The 23977-nt window shown below is 32.9% G+C and overlaps 1 protein-coding gene and 2 long non-coding RNA genes across 6 annotated transcripts; 1 reads left to right on the top strand and 2 right to left on the bottom strand.

Moving 5' to 3' along the window:
* The first annotated feature begins 245 nt into the window (after positions 1-245).
* On the top strand, positions 246-3957 carry LOC123886851. 4 transcript variants are annotated; one of them, XR_006801303.1, is made up of 6 exons: positions 246-493; positions 2130-2218; positions 2361-2434; positions 2904-2996; positions 3328-3383; positions 3601-3957. It is a non-coding gene; the product is annotated as an uncharacterized LOC123886851 (long non-coding RNA). The 4 variants fall into 4 exon arrangements; XR_006801304.1 differs by having other exon boundaries at positions 3112-3383; XR_006801305.1 differs by having other exon boundaries at positions 2130-2226; positions 2904-3383.
* A 3786-nt stretch (positions 3958-7743) lies between these two features.
* LOC123886845 (cysteine proteinase 15A) lies at positions 7744-10571 on the bottom strand. Its single transcript, XM_045936124.1, has 4 exons — positions 9786-10571; positions 9565-9684; positions 8404-8647; positions 7744-8281 (listed from the first exon to the last, which is right to left on the bottom strand). Exons 1-4 carry the CDS (start codon positions 10230-10232, stop codon positions 8004-8006), a joined length of 1089 nt encoding a protein of 362 aa, XP_045792080.1. The 5' UTR covers positions 10233-10571; the 3' UTR covers positions 7744-8003.
* Positions 10572-18627: 8056 nt separating this feature from the next.
* LOC123886841 lies at positions 18628-20938 on the bottom strand. Its single transcript, XR_006801302.1, has 2 exons — positions 20655-20938; positions 18628-18962 (listed from the first exon to the last, which is right to left on the bottom strand). It is a non-coding gene; the product is annotated as an uncharacterized LOC123886841 (long non-coding RNA).
* Positions 20939-23977: the final 3039 nt, after the last annotated feature.

Below are 23977 nucleotides of genomic sequence, written 5' to 3'. Positions count from 1 at the left end.
AGAAAGTGCATGTGAGTTGTGCAAATGAGAGAGACATAAGTGTCACTACAAAAAAAATTGTTATTTGCAACACATAGATAGCAACAGTTTTGTAGAACTATTGCTAATATAAAAACAAAAAAATAACAGCAACAGTTTTGGTAAACTGTCGGTGTGGTTTTAGTGAACCGGCAGTTTATTTTGGTTTACCAACGGTTTTGGTTGTAAAGAGAAAAAAACAGTAAACCGTTCTATTTTTTTTTATTATTTGGCTTTTTCCTTCATTCATTCAGAAAGAAAGCTTCAGACTCGCGAACCCTTTCATCTTCTTCGTGCGTCTCTCTCTGCTCAAGCGACCAGACCAGTCCACCACCACCACTCACCAAAAAGCTCGACCGAACCACTCACTCGTCACCCACCGGTCGTCGTTCTCCCCCTTTTCTCTGTCTCTTCTTGACGTCGAATCTCTTACCCTTCTCTGCTCAACACGACTCGACTTGTATTTTAATCTCAGGTGATGAAAGTTTGATATGAATTGTTGATACTGAGAATTCTATAATTTTTCTAGGTTTTAGGTTTTTGGAAAATTTTGATTTGTTTCTTTAATTGATTGATTGAGTTTGGGAAATATTGATTTATTTGTTGAGTTAGTTTAGTCTTATCCTGGAATGCTTGGTATGAATTTCTTTGATATGAATTTGGGAAACTCCGCCAGCATTGTCTTTGGGAAAGTTTGATTGAATTTGAGATATGAATTTCCTTGTGTCAAACAGAGTTTGTTTATTGTCCTTGTGTTTGCTCTGTCTTGTTTGTGTGGTTCTGTAACCATAGGAAGTGAGAGTTCTAGTCTAAATCAAGTTTTTCTGGAACTATTTAGCATAGTGAAATGTCACAGACTTTTGTGTGATTTTGATAAAGCTTGAGTGACTAATAAATTTTGTTGGTATTAAGTTGAACACAAAAGTAATGTGATTTGAATTCTTGATTGATCAAAACTTAGAACTCATTGTTTTCTTTCAGCGCAAAAATCAGGGACTGTTTTCTTTGAACTTGAAGGTTAAATGTATTTTTTTTATCATGTTGCTGCCATGCTATTTTAAGAGTTTACATTGTTAATATGTTCAACTTTGGATTGCTTATGAGTTCTCTTGATGATGTTTCTATAAGATTCTTAGTTTTGATCATTTATTGAAACTCATCTTACTTATGTGCATGTTAGAACTGATTGGCAATACTCTCACCTATCACATGAATTATGTAACTCTTAATTTGCTAACTTTGATTAGTGGGGGGGGGGGGGGGGGGGGGGTACTGAACATAGGTATGGAACTCAACCTGCTATTGAACCATGGTTAATTTTTAGTCGCAATTCCTCTTCCATTGGTTCTTAACCTTGTTCCATGATTGCATTATTTTCAATAATCACATAAATGTTAAGTAGGAATTGGCCTAGAAGCTAAGTGGTTTAGTTTATGACTGTTATGAACTTAATGTTGCTTCTTTAGGAACAAGATCAGTGCTATTTTTCTCAGGATAATATCATGAAATCTGAATTGTTGTCCCATGATTGTGTAAATGTGGCTGTTTTGAAAATTAAGAAATGTCAAATCCTTGTGCATTCATATGTCAATCTCTTCTGAAGTCCATTAAGAATATAGACACAAAGTTCTTAATCTTGCTCATTCATGAGAATTCATTTTCTTCTTGTGTTTGTAATCTCTAAATCTCAACATGGTAAACTCTTGTGGACCTTTTTCTCTTAATATAGGACTGGTCTTGTTTGTTTAGATTCAAGATTCTTGGTTTGGAATTACTCACTAATTCACGTGACTGTTCTGTTCCTTTGTTGTTTATTTTGGACATAACTTGTTAAAGCTAAAACTAGTACATATTCATCACTTTATGTCTTTCTATTTCTCTATGTTCGTCACTGATATGATTAAGTTAGTCACATATTTATAATTCTTGAATCTGTTAAAATTGAGTAGTATAGGTCATAATGTTATGACTTATTTTAGGGAATGCTAGTCTCAAAACCTGTTACTTTGTGCTTCAATAACATGTTAGTTTTGAAAGTATATCATCATGAAACCTATGCATAATGTTTTAATCATGTGAATCTCATTTGCTCTAGTGAAAAATTGTTTCAGATATGGTAATCAAGGAGGCATTTGTTGCACCTACATATTATCATATCACCACTTGATGTTGTTACTTGTTAATATCAGTGGTCATTGAGGTGTGTGTGTAAGGCTTCTATCTGTAGATAACTGTCTTCACATATTCATTTGTAAAAATTAAATTTCATAATACAACTCTATGGCACAAATGCTATTTAAATGAATAAGAAATTATGATAATTTATTGGTATTGAAATGTAGCTCATATGCTCGGTTACCCCTTCATCAAGTAGCAGTGAAAAGCACATTGGAATACAAGCTCAGCTCAAAACAAGGTAAGTTAAAATTAAAACTACTTTTGATTAAATTAGAATTTTGATCCCACAAAATAACAAAGTGCAAAGTGCACAATTCAACTTTTGATGCAAATGCATAATCCAATCTTCTTCTACACAATGCTTATACATTTTGTATTTTAAATTAAATATTTTTATGGATTTACATGGCTATGTTAAGTACTTGCAGATTCAAGTAAATGCCCTTTTTAGGTCCTAATGTTGTGATTACTTCCAAATAGATGCCATGTAAATGGACCTTTTAAGTCCTAATGTTGTGATTAATTGCAAGCTGAATCAAATGCTATAACACTATTTTTTCTTTTTCTTAAATAAGTACTTTGGTCTTTTGAATCAAATGCTGCACCTTGTTTGCTACATAGGGCGTTGTCTTTGTCAGCTGTGGATTTTGGTGTCTAGCAGTGTTTTTTAATTCTAGTTTCGTATTGGTTCTTATATAATTATGCAGATGTTATTTGATAGCACAAACTTATAATTATGTCAGTAACTTCACCGACGATGGTCGCTCTCATCATTGTCAAGTCAAAATGTGATACTACATGTGAGTAGCCTTCTTTCTTTGTTTACTACTTTTCCTTCTTGCTTTTTATCTTCAAGTATTCATTTCAACTTCAAATTTTAATCCTTATATATGTATGTTATGCTTTGATGATAAGGTTGATAAGGAAACATATGAAGTTTATACTCAAATGACACCACCACTTAGTTTGAAAGGCTAAAACTAAAGTTTAGATGCAATGTTCTTGCTTGAGGTTTTGTTGCTATTGCTGCTTGGTAGCTTCAGAATTTTCTAATTGTTTTGTGATTATTGTAATAGTAATAATTTTAGGAATTGTTTACCTCTAGTTTATCTAGTGTTGCTTATGTTGCAGAACTTGTAGCAAATTTGTGATCTCTATAGAGGAAATGTTGCAGAAACACTTTACAAGTAAGTTTAATACATTAATAACATTTATGTTATGCTCTGTAAAGACATTAACTCTTGTTTATAAAATGAATTCAAAATGGCTCTGAGATTATAAAAATGGTTCTGGACTTTTGATAATGTAAACAAGTAACCTTGTAATCAGCTATGTTTATTTGATATATGAGGCTGCAATGTTGATTTTGTACTTCACTTTTGTTGTGTCTATCACTATGTGCAGGTGTGTGTGGTTTCAGGGATCTCTGTTGAGGGGCTGGTGCTATTTGGTTTTTGGCTTCTGTTTGCAGGTCTCGGTTTGCTTAGCTTTGGTTAGACTGTGTTTTTGGGTAGTCATATTTTTAGTTTTGCAGGCCTCAGTTTGTTTAGCTTTGGTTAGACATAGTGTTTTTCGGTAGTCGCATTTTTAGTTTTGCAGGCCTCAGTTTGTTTAGCTTTGGTTAGGCTAGTGTTTTGGCAGTAACATTCTTTAGTTTTACTAAGACATGTTTAATTCCACGATACTTTTGGTAACCTTGTTTCGTTAATATTTTGTAATTGAATTTATTTATAATTTGCTATGAAATTTTGTATTAATGGTTGTGTATTTTTTTTTGTTACAATTAATGGTTGTGTATGAAATGTAAATAAAATAATTTTTTTTTTAATTTTTTTCATAATTAGCGGCAGTTTCAAACCGTTGCAAAACTAGAAAAAATAAAATAAAATAATATAGCGGCGGTTTCAAACCGTTGCAAAACTGGCTCAAAATTTGTTTTTCATTTCATCAATAGCAACGGTTTCAAACCGTTGCTAAACTTATTGTGGCCGTTTGTGTAACGGTTTTTCAAACTGCCGCTAATTGAGCTACCAACGCTCAAATCTGCAACGGTTTGGCAACTGTTGGTAAAACTGTTGCAACAATTAAAAACCGTTGCTAAACTGTCCCAAAACCGTTGCTAATCACCTTTTTTTTTGTAGTGTGTATTCTGCTAGCTTAGCTGCATAAATAAACAATTATTAATGTATTCTGCTAGCTGCATAAACAATTATTAATTAGAACCTAGATTTGCAGCTTTTAATAAGCATTATTAGCTGATATTCATAATTTTTTAATAATATATTCATATAGTTTTAGCTGATTTTTTTTCTTTCAAATTTTTTTTTTATGATAATTATAAATATGATATTATATAGGTAAGATAATTACACTTGAATGAAATGCAAACGGGCAATAAGCTGCTAAAGGAGTATGCAATTGACTTATTAGCTAGTTAATACTCCTTTAGCTGCGCCACTAATCCTTTCTGGATGGCAAAACCAATCATTTTGAACACTACATCTTGAGACCTACAAGATACCACATTGCTATAAATGACTTTTTGAACTCTTTTCGAAATATTCACAGCATCTTTCAAATATCCTTAAAATAAAAAAAATTGACAACAATGTCCTATTTTTGTAAAAATTGTTATAATATACTATTTTTTTTATAGAATCCTATTGCGTTAGTCTTATTGCACTGTTACCATATACAACAAGACTGGCACAGTAGAATTATCTCAAAAAATAGGACATTACATATATTTTCTGCAAAAGTAGGACATTGTTATAAAAAAAATATTTTAGAAATATTTTAAAAAAATCGTGTTATTTCACGGTTGAAATGCAAATGTAGATAGGAAGAGAGAATGCCTTTCAAAAATAAATTTAAAAAAATTAGAAAAGAGTTCTAGAAAGAGAGGTAAGTGGGAATGTGGGATCCCTTTTAAGGTAGCATTTGTGGCCTCACTTGGAAGACAGTTTCTTTTGTGAAAATCTTGTTCTTCGTTTAGAAAAAGTTTTGGTCTCAGTTTATCCTTAATTAGCTTGATTTTTTTTACTAAATTAATTAATTTCAGTTATAGGTGTATTTAATATGAAAATTAAGGGTGTGAACAGTTACGACACTCTTTGATGAGTTAAGATCCTCTTCATTTTCTATTATATTTATTTTTTCCATTATTATATAGTTTTGAGAATATAAATGAAAAAATGTGACATTAAGTGGGTTCAAACATCTTTTATATACTCCAAAATATTTAAAAACTTTAATAATAGAAAAAATATAAATAATATAAAAATAAGACAAAAAAAAAAAGAAATAATAGAAAATAGATCTCAACTCCTCTGTGATTACATGCAATTTATGTATCTCAATTGTTTAATCAAGATCAAACAATTTGAATTTCAAATTTAATTTTTTAGATATTTAAAAAATATCAAAATATGTTTTAAAAGTTGGATCGGTCATTCTTCATCAGATAATTGAGAAAGAGATGCTTGTTACTTGTGATTGCATGCAGTCACATTACACCTAATCCAAATAAAAATATGTATCTCTATGTACTCGGGGTAGACAATTGTTATTTTTAGTAAATTCTGATAAAATATTAGATCAATTCCTTTTTATTTTTAATTTACCATTATTATAATTATTAATATTATCAAATTCATTTTTTTTAATAAAAAATCATTATTAGAATTAAGCAGTACTTTGACCAAAAAATAAAAGATTTAAGCAGTGCTAATTTTATGTTCAGACTATATTTATTGTTTTTGTATGGACCAAATTGATTGGGCCTTGTAATTTTTTTAAAAAAATTAACGGAGTAACAAAAAGGTGGTTTTCAAAGCATTAGTCTAGGGTAATTTAACCCAATAAAAGAAGTAGGAACTAACAAAAGTGTGAAATTTTCTCATCTCACCCACTCACTTTCTCGCCTATTTCCCTAGCGTGAAAAAAAATTCGAAAAATACGTTCTGAACTGTTTTTCTAGTGTAAAATTTACATTAAAAAATTCGGAAAACGTTTTCCGAATTGCTAGGAGGTAGGGGAGAAAGTGAGTGGATGAGATGAGAAAATTTTCAAAAACTTGAGAGATTAGTCTCTGCAGTTGTGCTTATGGGATACATGGTTTACCCAAAAGAAAAACCGAACATACTTGCATTTCAACCAATATCTCCATTTGATTCTCTCATGTAGACTTTAGTCATTTTATGTATAGACACATCATTGATGTTTCATATTCCAAATTGGATTCTCATAAAAGTAAGTATATTCCAAATTGGAACTACATATCAATATTCTTTCTCTGTTGTCATGTCGACAACTAGATGATTTCTTATTCAAAGATCAAGTTTCTTCATTACAAGTCTCATTCCGAATAAAAGACTGTATCCTTGCTTTATATTAATTTTCTTCAGTTTTTGGTACTTTCTGTCAAATTCATTCAATGTTGTCAAGTGTGTTCTCTGTTCTTTCTTTTTTTTTCTGTTGAAAGATAATGTATTTTTTTCACAATAGCTACTTGATTCGTTATATGTTTAACTTTATGCTTCTTGTGGACGGGCCTTGAAGTTGTATCTTTATTCTAAGAAATGCATCTCTAAATGGGGAGAGTTACATGAAGGAAAAAAAAAACCACCAAGGTTAAAAGTACTTCCCAGATAGTAATTGTTGCATAAGAAACTTCCCTGCATGCCACTCATTTGTAGCTGTACAGTGCAACGTTTGAGTTGAAAATGACGCCCTTCTTGAAACTATAGGCTGACAATGTTACCTCTTCTTGTTGGTCGTTCTAGTTGTAGTTTCATTAAGGAAATACAGTAAAAAAGCCTGCAAGTTGATTCTCTGGTGGTAGGAGAGGTTACGGTAATATAAAATTGCAAGTTGATTCTCTTGTGGTGGTCCGGAGCTTGAATGGGAATGCAGTTGGCAGCACTATGGGTAGAGTTTTGTTGTGTCGGAGCTGATGTATGCTTCACGAGGATTGGAATGTTCGTGCTCGTCATGTTTACCAAGAGAGAATCTAATAAAGTTGCCGATGCCTTGGCTTCTTTGGGGTGTTCGATGCAAAGAATTAGTTACTTTTATGATCCTCTTATTAGTGTTGAACACTTGTGCTTAGGTGATATCATGGGAGTTTATACTCCCCGCATTCTTCCCGTATACTCCTTATTATTGACAACAACAAAAAAAAGTAAAAAAGCCTGGAGTTTAAGAGACCATGATAAGATTCAGCCATTGAGTCATCTAATAGTTTGAGGTGTGTTACACTTAATGTTGTACCGAAAACATGGACTACTAATCACACAGTTATGTTTTTTGAAGTTCGCCTGATACATAGCTTGAAAACTAGTTTTCAGATACAAACTTTTGTGACTGATCAATGGACTAAAAGCCTGGTAAGATATAATCGTTCGGGAAGAAGATAACATTTACGCATTCATGTAGCACTGCACTATTATAAGAACTGACATTGAGAGTGTGGGAAGCACCACTCTTATCACAGTCACACTAAACTGATAATTCACATGTTCCATAAACTAGTAGAAGATATAAAGATTATACTAATTATTTTCCAATTCATGTATCTGCCATGTTGCAATGGCTATGGATAAACATCACTGGAATAACAAGCATACATAATTACTACCAACTACATAAATAGTAACATGGCTGTGGCAATTTCCTGATACTATGTGGAAATAGTTTTTGCCAGAATCAGAAGATAGATTCGCAACTTCATGATAATATATTTACACAAATTCAACTAGCTTAATGATGCATTAGATGAGACCCCACCAGAATCAGCATCCCTGTATTCAATGGTTGATTTGAGCTGCAGCTACAGTTGAGACCATCGAATCCACTCCACATACATTTCGGCCTCTGCAGATCTTGTAATATCCCTCCTCTCCCCAGTTCTCCCCCCATGAATTCTTGATGATCCAATAAGGCTTTTCCTTCAATCGAATGGGAGCATAACCGGCTTTTCCAAAACCAACTAGAAGAACCCCATGATCCAAACGTCCTTTGGCACAGATGTATGGGCATGAGACACCACTCATATAGGTCTGCATCCAGGCAGCATTAATACCAACTGCACAGAACAAAGCATAAATCAGTATTCTATAATTTATTCACCATACAATCTGTATCTTGAAAATTGGAGATGATCAAACAGATATATCTACAATTCTTTTGTGAAAAACAATAACTTACTTGCAAGGGGGCCATTCTTTACTAGATTTGCAGCAATTTGCTCTTCATCTAGAGAAACCACACTAAAATTAGATACGGAAGAAACAACCTTGCTTTTGTCAAATTTGCAAGTGCCATCTCTTCCGGTGTAAGGATAATCCTTTTCTGCCACTACTCCTCCAGACTGGAGTATGTATTCAAAAGCATTGTTCATCAATCCACCATTACAGCCCGAGTCACACGAGTTATATTCCTCTGGATCACACTGCAAGATATAGAGCCAATATTCATAATTATATACATTGCCTTAGGAAAATGGACTACATATGGGAATACAGGAAACATGGACACATATCAAAGTTAAAGACATGAATACACTTGTATGTTACTATAAAATTAACCAAAACAATCAAAATAAGAAAATCAATATTCTTTGATATCAACTTATTAAGAATATGTCTGCAAGTCTTTCTCAGACTCTAACTACTATAAAAATGAAAGTGCTTCTAAACTGCCTCACTTTGAAATCGGAGTGTGCAATGTGTTTGCTCATGCACCCTCTCATTGAGGCAGCTAGAAGCATTAAACATTCCTCTAAAACCAAGTGATTCAACTCTTATTCCATATCGGAACACAATTATTTTTTTAAAAAGCACATGCCCATATCAGTTAAACTTATAATCATAGAATTCTCAGCACTTAAATAATTTTCTTTTTAAAAAATCATTCTTTAAGAAGTAAAAAAAATATAAAAAAATAAAGTACGTTTACCATTTCCAAATCAATAAAAAAATCAATTAATCTTCTTTGGTTAGGAAATTATTTCATCATAACCAAGTAACCAACTCAACCCAAGATGTTTAGTTCAATTCAGTTCACCGGGTTTGTAATCCATATATAAATATAAGTAAATAAATAACTAAATAATTAAACAGACAAATTAATTAATTAATTAATTAATAACCTTGTACAAAATATATGAAAAAATTAACCAATAAGACAAAAAAATAGAACATAGTATCTGGGAAAAAAAATCTGAACCAATTATTGGTTCAACTCAGATTCATGAATTAGGTTAAACAAAACAAATAATCACCACAAACCATATACATCAAATGAAAAAAGAGCTAAAAAATTAAAATTAAATAAAAAAACAAAAATAATCCAAAGAAAGAAACTAACCACATGATCACAATCCACAAGCTGTTGCTCACTAAGACTCTCTAGCTTTCCAGTAGCCAAATAGTGTGCTCCTTCCAACGCTCCGGTTGTACTAAACGCCCAACATGAACCGCAAGAACCCTAATCAAACCAAATCATCAAAAAACTACTATCATTAGGATTAATTATTGATTATTAATCGATAATTAACTAATTAATTAGTATAATTTAGTAATACATGCCTGATTCTTGACCGGAGTAACAGCGCCTTTCTCGCGCCAATCGAAATCTTCTGGAAGGTTGTTGGTAGGGAGGATCGGAGCTTTCTGAGCGTGAGCAGGTAAACGGAGACCTTTCTTAAGTCCAAGAAACTGACGGAACTCAGACGCCGTTAAATCGGAAAATTTAGTGATTCCGTGTTCAGCGGAAGGATCAAGCTTCTGATGAAGCTTAGCTTTGATGATATTCGATTTGAAAACTCCGAATCGGTAATCGTGTTCCTCTTGTGTTGCGTAGCTTTTGCTGAACTTTGACTTGAAGGAAGAGAAGTGATGTTCTGCGTTTAGTAAGTGATCTTCTGCGTTATCGACGACTTGACGGATGATAAGATCGTCGGAGGTGGTGTCGTCGGTTGTGGCGGTTGCTACGGCGGCGAAGAGGAAAAGGGCTAAGAGGAAACGGCGATCCATGGTGGTGGGTTGGTTGGGAGATAACTGAAAAAGTGGATTGGGTTAGATTGAGATGATTATGGAAAGGGTACTATTTAATAAGATAAATATCCATTGCGATTGTAACACGTGTCTTTTTATTAATGGTGGATTTTTCTGCAACTTGTGAGTGCACTCCTCTATAAAATATCTACATGTGGACATTGATATTGTCATCCAAATTTCTTTCCAACTTACCCAAAAATGTAGGAAATATAATTTGTCAAAAAAAACCTTATACTAATATTTTTGTTTTGTGAAATTCTAGCCACGCTAACTTGGACAAAAAAAAAATTAATTTATTTTACATGGCCATCACATATATTATAGTACTTTATTTCAATTACTTATAATTTGTGTTCGAATATACATCTGAAAATCAATGTTTAAGGTGATATCAATTCGATCTGAAAAAATGATTCTATGTTCTTGAGTATTAACAAATTGACCAACCAACATGAAGCTTCAATTTTGTTTCCCCATTATTGACATCTTGGAGTCATCACACCAATTCGACAGAGTTTCTTTTACACTCGTGTTAATACTTTTTTGAGTCATGAGAAACATTTCTTCCTTTTCATCAAATTCGGTGTATTAGATATTCTCCTCATATCCAAAATTAAATTGGATCATCTCATTCTTTTTTCTCTCATTCCCTCGCTAACTTTGTACCCCACTCTTAAATTTATTCTCTCTCTCTCTCTCTCTCTCTCTCTCTCTCTCTATATATATATATATATATATATATATATATATATATATATATATATATATATGAGGAGGGTTATATTGACTCCAAGAGTAACTCAAAAGAGTTACTCCACATCCTAACCCTTTATTTTGTTTTAATCTAATGGACCAATATTAATCATCATTAGTAATTATGTGACCTCATGTTTCTTAACTATTCTCACAATATTTATGGATTCCATTTTATTTTATTTATTTCAATTTATGGTTTCCATTTATTACTTTATGTATATTCATTTTTTCCTAAAATATTAATACAAGAATCCAAAATTAATTATTAGTAAAAACAAAAACAGAAAGAGAAAAAAAATCCCTCTGCGAGACTGATTTTTTATTTTGTGTATATTTTTTCTAACAAAAAAAAAAGAGCAAATTGGTGCTGTTTTTACCCACATTTTTTTCTTCTTATTTTTTTTTTTATAAATCGGATATTTTCCCCTTCCAATTTACTTTGATCTTGATCTCTTGCATAAAAAAAAAATTACTTTGATCTTACACTAGGACGTACTGCAATCATGAATTTCTTTTGGTTTTTTTGGTTGATAAATAAAAAGAAATGGTGAATGATTTTATGATAATCAATGGAAAAGAAAATAATGATTTATTTTTTTCGAAAAAAAAAAGACTTTTTTTTTGGTTTACGATGACCGTGAATCAAACACAAGACCTATAACGTACTACCCAAATACATCATCAATAGACCAAACCTAGTGACTTTAAAAAAATAAATAAATAATACTTTTGATAGAATAAAAGGAAATGTAGAGTAATTAAAGGAATCCATAAATATTGTGAAAATAGTTAACAAACATGAGGTCACATGATTAGTAATGATGATTAATATTGGTCCATTAGATTAAAACAAAATAAAAGGTTAGGATGTGGAGTAACTCAAAAGAGTTACTCTTGGAGTCAATATAACCCTCCTCTATATATATATATATATATATATATATTACTCCCTCCGTCCCAAATTATAAGGGAAAAAAACCCATTTTTTTTGTCTCAAATTATAAGAGAAAAATCATTTTCAAGAATGTTTTTTTCCTTATTTTCATAAAATTAAATGCAAATTGCATTTAATTTCTTCTCTCTCTCATTTTCTCAATAAACAACAACCAATAAAAATTGTTTTTACATTTTCCTATGCAACTTATTCTAAGGAAAACCCACAAAAACATACTTCAAATTCTCATGTTTTACTTTTTCTTAATAAGTGTGATTTTTTTATTTTCCCTTATAATTTGGGACGGAGGGAGTATCTTTTATTTTTTGTAAGGAAGTGTGAGAGTGAAATTAAGAGACAGATAAAGAGTTGGGAGAGAGAATAGGAAAAAATATTTCATCTGTCCTAAAATATAAGAACTTATTGACCATTGCATGCATGTCAATACATAATTTTGATTGCGATTGAATATCTTTAATTGTCTATTAGAAAAAATTACAAAAATTTGATATTTTGAAAATATTCATCGAAACAAATCAAATAATATCTTATATGATAATATTTACATTTATATACTTTTAGAAAAATACAGTCAAAACAAGACATATAAATAGTGGATTTGGTCAAATTAGATCTTATAAAATAGAACAGAGGAAGTAGGAGAGAATTCATATACATCTTTGAGAATTATATCACCCAACACGCTCCTTATTTTGTCTCCTCGCCCTCATCTTCGACCACAACCTCTACCAAAATCATTTATTCCTCCTGCATTGGAAACCTTTGAGAGCTTGCTCCATCTCCTTGTGTATGTCAATGTGTTTATCATGAACTAACCAGATGCTTTGGAGTTCATCAATACCCTACGTTGTGACATCAATGGATTCTTTAATAGAGCAGATAACATGGTCAAATTCGGCCTTCATGTATCTCTAGATGTTTTCAACAATCATAACTTGATCTAATGTCTCACATTGAGCTGTCATTTTATTGGCCATAGCCAATGTTCTAGCAAATTGCAAATTCCTCTTCCTTTATAGCTAGAATCTCAAATTCTTCGAGCAAAGTCTACGAGTGAGTGTGTTTGACCTTTGTGAAACCTCGATACTTTATACTTATGGAGCTTTGATTGTGTTACGAACAAGAATGGTCTCCATGATCGATCTATCGATTGCTTGAAACAAGTAATTATTGCATTGGTGTTGCCCCCAATGGAGCAACAACAATCATGTTTTCGACCAACATCATCACTCTTTAGAACATAGCAATTTTTTGTAAGTAATTTCAAAAAAATGCTTTGAAACAAGAATGGTCTCCAGTTACACTCAACTTTTTTTACAGTAAGTATTTTCACTCAATCAATGATTAATGAGTTGCAATATTTCACTATTTTTGTTAATCATTTTTAAATATATTTCATAATATTTTTTACCACTATAGTATAGTTTGAAATTTGAAACTTGAACTAAGAAAGAATACAGTTTGAAGAGTGATGCTATTTAGTGCGAAGGAATTTGTCCCGAATGCTTCACGAATAGCAATTCCTCCAATCAAATAGGGACTTTGGTGGAAATCACGGTAGATGCCGTGTATATTAATGTTACGTGTTTCAATAACCCACTTTCGCGAAGGGGTCGTGATGCAAAATTCGTGATATTCAGCATTAGTGCAGTTTGAATCGACAAAAAACACACAATTCGACGCAAAGTGTAACTGGTGGATTGACTCTAATAATTGTTGTTTTCTTGCAAGTTATCAATTCCCATATTTGTTTTACGTTCGCATCTGACAATAAAGTTATCAAGATGAGAGAAAAAATATCATCTATATTCAAAGTTTGTTTGTATGTTTCTCTCCTTCATTCTTATTTTAATTTTTTTTGTCAAGTTGTTGCTATCACTCATTTATTAAATGTTGTAGTCAATTTTAGGAAAGAAGGATTAAGAAGCAACTTATATTCCTTCCACACAGATAAAAAGAAAACAACTTATATACACTACAAGTTGTTGATTTAAATGAATGAGTTAGGAGGTTTGATTTTCACCAACAACAAAGTAACAATAATAATTATTAATATTGGCTGTTTAAAACAAAATTGAAAAATATGTTTATTTTGATTCTCTTAAAAACTTTATAATTTAATATATGCTAAAAAATATATGCTCCTTAATAATGAAAATAAATTATTTTACAACACATTATAATGAAAAATATGTTTATTTTGAGACCATCAAGATTTATAGTATTTAATAAACCGTTAATCTTGATGGGTCACAATAACATATCAAATGATTTTCAATTTTTCTAAATTTTTATATGAGTGATCTATATGATATAAATTTTCAATCCAACGGTGAATTTTGTAAAATTCATATTCGTTATAATGTTATTCATAACTAATTCACCAAAGACCACTTAATGAAGTGATCAATATTAGAATTTACCTTAAATTCGGAACCTCACAATTGTGTACGTAAGTTTTTGATAATCATCATCTATCGACAAAAAAAAAAGTTTTTATTTCCTTCAATAAAATTTACAACTGCTTAATTAATTGGGCCAAGACATGAAAAATTAAGAATGAAGTGTCCGGTCCATTGACTAAAAAGACTATACAACGCCCAAGGTGGGGTGCAAAAGGAACATCCAATTTCCTAAAAGTGAATTTTCGTAGTTATGATTTATAAAGCTCTCAACTCAAGAATTTTATTATTGGCTTCCCTAAAATAATTTTGTTATGCCAAGGGTATCCACAATGATCATTTTATAAGGAACTCATTTTTTGAGTTTTGTTAGGGGTTGTATAATACTATGTAATATTTATACAACTCATATACATTTTGTTCCAATAATGTAAAATTATGACCCTTAAACTAGCCAATAGTAAATGATAATATGATAACTTAAATAAGGTACTTATTATTTATTTGCTATCTATTTTGCCAAATCATAGTTTCTCTAATAAAAGAAATAAAATAAAAAATGAACCATCGTTCTATAAAACTAATTTAAATACCTTCATTGAATATTCGGGTCATATATATATATATATATATATGTATTCCATCTTGAGAAACCATCAATAAAATTATATAGTATAGTAATCCCTAGTCCCTCACTCAATTAGTGTTCATTTCTTAATAGTATAGACTTAAGACTGAAACTCATGTCCCAAATTTCTCAATACTTTTATAATATTGAATGAAATCATGTGAGTCTCATAGATAATAATAAAATGTACAAAAGTTTCACCTAACAATAGGTGAAACTATGTATAATGTTTTTAGGAAAGAGTAATTTAGAATTTACATTTTTTTTTTTAGAATAATGCCATTATTTATGTGTAAATATAAGTTTTAAAGATTCAATATAACTTATAATTATAATAATTACATATTAATAAAAGGTAGACGGACAACAAGCTGCGCCGCTAAATCTTTTTGGATAGTAAAACTCAATCTTTGAAAAACTACATTCATCGACCTAGACGACACAACATTACTATGCATGACCTTTTGAACTCTGTTTGAAAGGTTTACAGCCTCTGGTGCTAGAAAGCCAAAAATGTCAAATGAAAACGGTATAAAAACGTGTTGATTGTCTGGACATGCTTTCTCATGGCCATTTTTTATTATAGGGAATATAGAAAATATGTATATTGTTGCAAAAAAGTCTTCAATGGATGACCTAATTTATAGTGCTAAATATCCAAATTACTAGTATATCAGGAACACAATTGTTATTGGTAGAAACAGAAAACAGAGCTAATGATCTACAAGAGGAGTTACATGAATGTTATTACGATGATCTAAAGCTGGAAATAAATATCTGCAGGAGAAATAGAACTAACATGAGACTAATTGAGCATGCAAAGTTCCAACCAATTCAACCGAACCGTTGATTAATCACTCTTAGAATTGAGTACAAAACCGGCTTGTAAAGTGAGGAATCTGATACTATCTTAGAATTGGGTATTGAGCCTAACACAACTCTACAAAATCGGCTTGCCTCTAACTTATAAACACATATTCAGACCATCTTGCGAGCGATGTAAGATTTTCCAATCAACTCAGCTATGACATTTGTAAATGTTTTTTAATAAACCTAAAAAAGACTTTTTTTTAATATTAAAGACTTGAGGAAGCACAAATGCTCACACCATCATGTGTTTTCTACTATGTAATTGATGATTCAAAATAATCCACAACATAGAATCTTCTTTGTCAGCTTTGTAAGATTTTGCCTCAACTTTTCCCCTCACTCCAAAGATTCCAATTCACCTTCTCAAATAGTATGGAGCAAAAGATAACTTCAATTAGTCTTTGTGTGACAATGTATGTTGGTGGGTGCCCTTAGTTTAGTTTGGGAATCGTCCTTTCACCTCTAAAAATTCATGTAACTTTTGTTCTTCAATTTATTTATTGCTATATTTTCTTCTCTTTATTTCAGACCGGATTAAAGCCCAATTCACTAAAGATCTATGATTTAACTTAATAAGCTATGTCGAATTTAGCAGTGCACCATATTAATTTGCTTGATCAAATCACATGATCCAATTAACAAAATAAACATTAGAGAATTCAGTGTTCCTTACATGTCAACTATAAAAGATCTCTAATCTTGTAAAAAAATGTATTCTCAATTCAGGTTAAACCTCTAATTAAACTCTGCCAAAACCTTCATTGATTTGAGCGTGTTGGATCATGATTCGAGAATTTAAGGTTATTCAAAAGTGATTTCTTTTTATCAAGTAGTCTATCTGTTAGAAATTCACCCTTTAATGTGAATAAAGTGATAAATCTTGGAACAACAATAATATAATTATATGATATCCACCCTTAATCAAAAGTGATACTCATAATACACATCAATGATATCCAGCCTGATTCAAAATAGATGATGATGCAGAGTGGTACAACGTTGGAATTAACAATAATATAATTAAATGATTTTAATTATTAAAGGTATTAAAGCAATACAGACATAGAAAGAGGGAGAGAGAGACTATGAAAAGTGAACTTTTGTAAGGATTGTTGTGATAATATCTTAGACGGTGACTTAAATTGTTACAGCGGTAATCATAACTGAATATATGTAATAGTATGGTCAAAAAGGTAGAAGAAACAAATAGAGTCAAAACACACTGATTAATGTCGTTTACTTCATTAGATTATTAAGACTAAATGCACATTAAGTAACGTCTATCCAATAACACATCATTGATATTTCAAGTGTAAGTTAAAACTCATATATATTAGATAAAAAAAATGGTGGATGTTGAACACGAACGGACTCATAACTTTAATACCTTAAAGTTTTGTGTTAAGATGTATGATCAAAAAATTGTATTAGAGTTGATGGTTGAACTGACTTCTTATGTCGAAAGTCTTCCTAACCTAGGCGTTCATGCAGCATGTCCTGTTGATAGATTTTCAACGACGGTGAAATTAAAGTAGATGAAAAGCTTTCGTTTGAGAGAAATTATGTGATTGTTGAACGTTGAATACTCCTCATGACCCAAAACACGTTAAGTTCTAACTTCTAATACAAATTTTAACGTTGAACCTATTTAAAGATTATACTCCAAACATTTCATAGTTGAGCCTGAGTTTTTGTAGTTGTTTTGTTGCACTATAGTTAGTGAAGTAGTGTGGCATCGTGGAATTTGAATTGTCTGCGATAAAGAAAGCATGCAGTTTCACGCTGTTTTGAATCTTGACTGTTGATTTGAGAATGAAGATCTCAGCTTAAATACAGAAAAATCAACCACTAAAAGATCTGGCCCGTCAGCTCTTGATCAGACGATCCATGTGTATTTCTGCATCACACAGTAACTGAACTAAATCTGATTCCGCCATGGTGCGGGTGGAAGTGGAACTACCCTTATGTGCCAAAAGTTCCAAACATAAAAAAAGTCTGGAATCCATAGTGGTTTTTTATCTTGCAGATAGCGATGTAGTATTTACTAAAACGTACCAAGCAAATTAACACCATATATAGGACCCATAGTGGAAGGAATCTAGCCAAAGAATGGAAACTACCCTAGTTTGTTAGGTTGCAAACTCACTCTATGTACCTCTCACCATCCTAGCCAGTTGAGATTAATTTGGCTTTATTATTGATCAGTCATGAAATTATACATTTTTTGTTTTAAGGTTCGTATACTTGTACTCAAAAGTAGATATATGTAGCAATATAATTAATCTCTTGTCCGTTATTAAAAAAAAAATTAGTTGACTAAAGTACGATAATCATGTATTGATGTATTAGTTGACTCTGTTTATGAAGACACATAAGACACTACACCATTTATTGCCTCTGACAACAGTTGAAAATTGTTGCCAGAACCACTAAAAACGTTGCCTAAAAGAATAGGGGACGTTTTCCAGGTGTCTTCTATGCGAGCGTTGCCTATTGTCTAAGGGGACGTTTTTTCTCACTCTTTGGGCACACTTTTAACAAGCGTCCCCTAAACTATGACAAAAGGGAACGATTTTTCCAGCACACCTAAGGCAACGCTTTTTAATTGTTGGCACTTCTGACAACAGCTGATAAGTGTTGCCTAAATGTAAAACAATGAGAACAATTACAAAGCGTCCCCAAAGCTTATAGGGGACATTTTTTTTTTATCAAATTGAATACATCTGATTTTTTTATTTTTTAAAAATGACAGTAGAAATATAACAGATAAATATATGAACATTTTTATTCAAGTGTTTGTAATATTACACAAATGTACATGTTTCAATCTTCATTCATCATATAGGAGGACTCTACATGAAACTTGTAGACACTAACAATAATGACATATAGTTTATAGACACTCATTTTTCTAAAATGAAAGTGTTACAAAGGGATTGATCCTCCGTCTTCATTAAGTGGTATTAACTTTTGTATATTCTTCTAGTTCTACCAAAGTATGTAGATCCCTCTCCTCATAATGTAGAGAAGCAACTCTTGCTATTCCTCTAAATCCCTCTCCTCTAGCTCTTGGTTATTCCAAAGTTTACGCAACTCTGAAATCATTTCAAAATAAAATGTTAGCAATTAACATGATATGTGCATGAATTAACTATAATGCTGTCAAATACAAGTTCCCTTTCTCCATTCTTATGATTGTTTGAGTTAATTTCCAACAATATCACTGCCAATCATTAACAAAACAATCAAGAGAGACATTAAATTAGTGGATTGAAAAAGCCTTATAACAACAATCCTGCAAAGCCACAGGAACACAATAAACCTCCCCTGTTAACATAGAAAAAACAGAAGAAAAAAAACGCAGGCCTTGGCAGAGACTTCAAACAACACCAAAATGCCCCAACAAATTAACCACGGAGGCAGATTCCAGGATCCCAACACCACTCATAGAACAAGCACATCAGAATCTTCCGCCGGCACAAACCCCACCTCCAGGATAGGAGTTTTACATCACCCACAACCTTATTCACATCTCGCAACCTGTTTGCAAACATAATCTCATTCCGCGATCTCCATATCGACCATACTGTGGTATGCCAAACCAGCGAGAATCCTATTGCCATCTTGCTAACCGCCACCCCGGCCAGACATTCAAAAAGAAAGAAGGGGTTTGGCGGCATAACAATTATAACCCCCCAGCCAGCGGAAAATAGTGTTCCAAACCTGTGAAGCAAACTCACAAAATAGAAACAAATGGCGTGCATCTTCTTCTCTACCAAGACAATGAACACACTACATCGAGCCCCCATAAAAAAACAAATGGCATGTCTATTGTCTAGTATCCTCACAAGAATAATAAGAATGAGAGAATTCACAAAACTCAAATGTTATTAAAGCTATGCAACTAGTACGGTTGAAATCTCCTGAAATTACATCCCAATAAGCATATAACTAAGCTCCCAAACATGAAATGGACCAACCATATTATGATCATCATTAAAATAAATTATTATCCAGCCACAACAATAGTAGGGAAACAACATTAGATACATCAAAATTACTTTGACAGCCAATAAATACACCTTGAACAACTTTCAAGATACAAAAGTTCACTACCAAACTTGTTAAGACAATTAATAAAACAGATTGTACTCGTTCTACTACCAAAATGACCTATGTGAGAACACAACATCATCGATGGTTACATTCTATCACTCCATTTTGTTAAATTGTTATTTGTGTTGACATGTTGTGTCCGAAATCTGAGCTACATAGATTTTATATAACAAACTGAACCTAGTGAAAGGTAAGAGACATCACATTAACATAACTATAAGTAAATAAATCACTTGGAAATGTGTTCTGCAGCTGCAACCCTAGACTTCACATCCTCAAAACTCCCAATCATCACCAACAGTCTAATAATGAGTAAGGAATAACCAAATGAATTTAAACAACAATATTAATCAAATAGATTCAATTTCTTACCTGCTCAGAGAGGTAGAAATGCTAGCCATTCTTTTTGAAGATGAGGACCCGACAAGATAGATAAAGAGAGAAAGGGAAACCTAAGATTAGTGATGAAATAAAAAATGAAAACCCTAACACTTGAAGGTGAATAAACTACCTGAAGTCTGAAAAATCTCATATGTTCACAGTAGCTAAAAATTTGTATATATCATTCAAATCGGAAACACCAACCACACTACAAATTCTCATGTTTGGGTAATAAACAACGCAAAATAAATGATAATCGAAATCGGAAAGCAGAGCATAGTTAAACATACCGTGAGATTGGGAAATTGAAATCTATTAGGGATTTAAGGTGTGTGAAGAGTGGCGATTGGGGATTTGAGGTGTGAAGAGAGAAATCGGAGATATGAGGCGTGAAGAGATTTGGGTTTTACGAGTAGAGATCTGAGGCGAGAAGGAAAACTGAAATCGATAAGCAGCGATTCAAGAAGTGTTTGGGTTTGAGGCGTGAACCGCTCGCGATTTGGGTTTGAGCAACATGGTTAAAGGTGTGAAGTGTCTAAAAGGGATGAAGTGTGCCTGGAAGAACAATTTTTAGTGTTTTTTTTTGTTCAATAGTTTTTTTTTTTTTTTTTTTTGAAACAATAGTTTTATTTTATTTTTGAATTAGTTTTATTTTATTTTTGAATTAAGTGTAATGTTAATTTTTTTACCCAAAAAAAGAAAAGTGTTATGTTAATTTGTTCTTTTGGTAAATAATTAGTTTTTTTTTTGTTGATAGACGAAAATAGTAAAACTTTTGAAAACTCACACACACAAAATGGAGTGACCGAGGTTCGAATTTTGGTCATGACGTTCGACATTTCTGCCAGTTGAGGTAGGATTTGTGGACGTTAAATCTGACACTTAAATATAGAAAATAATAATAATAATATTTATCTTGTAAAAAAAAATATATTTATAATGTTTGGACTTTGGAGGGAAGTTTTATATTTTGTAAAAATGTTTGGAGGGAACAAAAATTTGGTGTTGTTCAAATTCGTATGCAACAATGCAACCAGACCCAATAATATTTGAGGACCGGCTATGAAATACTGCCAAAGAAATAATATGGTGATGCATTAAAAACGTCCCTAAAAGTGTCTCGGAGACAGTTTATAATTGTTGCCAAAGAAATAAAAGAGTAACACTCTAAAAACGTTCCCAAAAGTATTTTAGGGGACACTTATAAGGGGTTGCGAAAACATTGTTGGCATCACCCATAAATCGTTGCCAAAGGCAATGTTTAGGCAACAATTTTTATGTGTTGTCTAAAAAAGTGTTGCCAGAGACCATATTTGTTGTAGTGAGATAGCTTATAGTTTATAAGTCACACACAAGATTAACTTTATTTCTAATAAGGTTCATCAAATTTCAATTTTCTCAACCTAGACTCAAGCGCAATAGGGTCGAAAAACAGCAAACCCGTCAAGTTAAACCAATATGACTACTTTATTGGATTGAATCGTCGAGTTGACATCATTGCTTGTGCCCCGTGTATTAGAGTGAGACCAACTAAAATTTTGACATTTTTTTTAGATTTTAAGTCACACACAATACTAATAGGGTTCATTAAATTTCAATTTTCTCAACCTAGAGTCAAACACAATAGAGTCGAAAAATAGCAAACCGATCAAGTTAAACCAATGACTACTTTATTTGATTGAATCGTGGAGTTAACACCAAATGAGAAATTTGACTTAAGTGTACATGTTTGTTGCAAATTTGCCTTGAAAACGTGAAAAAACAACACTAGTCTGCTGTTTTCCGCCCCGGGCGGAAAAACCTGTGTTTCGGGCGGAAATTTGAAGCAGGAAAAAGGGGGCTCTCTGTTTTGGCGCCCCAGGCGGAAATTTTGGTGTTTCAGGCGGAAATTCCGCCCCAGGCGTAAAAAGCTGCGCCTCGGGCGGAAATCACTGCAGGGTATTTAAAGGGTCACGTTTTCTGTTTTTTCAGGACAAGTTTTGAGGGTTTCTTTCACCAAAACGGCGGCTAGGGTTAAGAGGGTTACTCTTGGTTCATCTCTAGGTTTTGGGTGTTGATTCTTTCATCTTGTAATCACTTATCATTGAAATCTCTTGGTCACGGGAAGAGATTTGGGAAAAGGGTAGAATTAGGATTGAAGTCTAATTCTTGCAACTCTTTTGTATTGAATCGTTGTAATCAAGATTTTCATTGATAGTGGAACGGAGAGTGGCTCTCTCCTCCAGAGTAGGTCGGTTTTGACTGAACTGGGTAAACAATTGCTTCGTGTTCTTACAGTTTTATTACTTATCTTTTGTTCGTGATTATTATTGCTATTTCCACGTTTTGATTGCTTATTCGATTTGCTCCACACATCAAGATTATTGGTGTGATTATTAAAGAATTCACAACAATTGGCGCCCACCGTGGGGCAAAGGATCAAACGAATTAAGTATCATGGGTTCTAAGTGGGAGATTGAGAAGTTCACCGGTAAAAATGACTTCGGTTTGTGGAAGGTGAAGGTACGGGCAATATTAACACAACAAAAGTGTGTTGAAGCATTGTTGGGCATATCGAATATGCCAAATACTCTCTCGAACGCAGAAAAGAGCGAGATGAATGATAAGGCTTTGAGTGTCATTATCTTGTGCCTCGCGGATAATGTGTTGAGGGAAGTAGCTAAAGAAAAAACTGCGGCGGCTATGTGGACCAAGCTGGATGCGTTGTATATGACGAAGTCTTTGGCACATAAGCAGTGTTTGAAAGAACGGTTATTTTTCTTTCGAATGGTGGAGAACAAGCCTGTGGTGGAGCAACTTTCAGAGTTCAACAAGATCATTGACGACTTGGCGAACATTGACGTGAATTTGGAAGACGAGGACAAGGCCTTTCATTTGTTGTGTGCTTTACCCAAATCACTTGAAAATCTCAAGGATGCGTTACTTTATGGCAAAGAAGGTACTATCACATTGGATGAAGTTCAATCGGCTTTGAGGACCAAGGAGTTGACAAAGTTGAGAGACTTGAGGGTTGATGATAGTGCGGAAGGGTTAAATGTGATGAGGGATAGAAGTGAGAATGACGGTAGAAGAAAGGGGAAGAAATATGGGTCAAAGTCTAGGCCAAAAGGTGATAATGGTGGCAGGTTCAGATGCTTCTATTGTCAGGATCCGGGTCACTTCAAGAAGGACTGTCCTCAGAGAAGGGGCAGTGGTAGTTCGTCAGCTCATGTTGCCGTTGATGAGGAGGAAGGCTATGAGAGTGCGGGAGCACTCATAGTCACCAGTTGACACTCATAGCTTGTTGATCAGCCTGGAGAGGCGGTGGTAATAATACTCAACATCAGCCTGGAGAGGCGGTGGTAATAATACTCAACATCAGCCTGGAGAGGCGGTGGTAATAATACTCAGGATTACGTTCGAAACAACTTTATTACTGTGAGAATGCGGATGTGCTAGTGTGGTGAAGTTGGGAATCAATGGAGTTGAAGTCATGGACTTTGGATGCTCCGATCACATGTGTTTTGAGGAAGGAGTACTTTGAAGCCCTAGAGCTAGTTGAAGGTGGAGTTTGTTCATCTTGGCGACGGGAAAGCTTATAAGGTTCAAGGTATGGTTGAATTTCTTTCACACA

The sequence above is a fragment of the Trifolium pratense genome, linkage group LG1 (assembly GCF_020283565.1).
Source record: "Trifolium pratense cultivar HEN17-A07 linkage group LG1, ARS_RC_1.1, whole genome shotgun sequence".
Classification (NCBI taxonomy): Eukaryota; Viridiplantae; Streptophyta; class Magnoliopsida; order Fabales; family Fabaceae; genus Trifolium; species Trifolium pratense.
The sequence above is the reverse complement of the archived record's forward strand: the minus strand, read 5'-3'. Positions and strand labels throughout refer to the sequence as shown.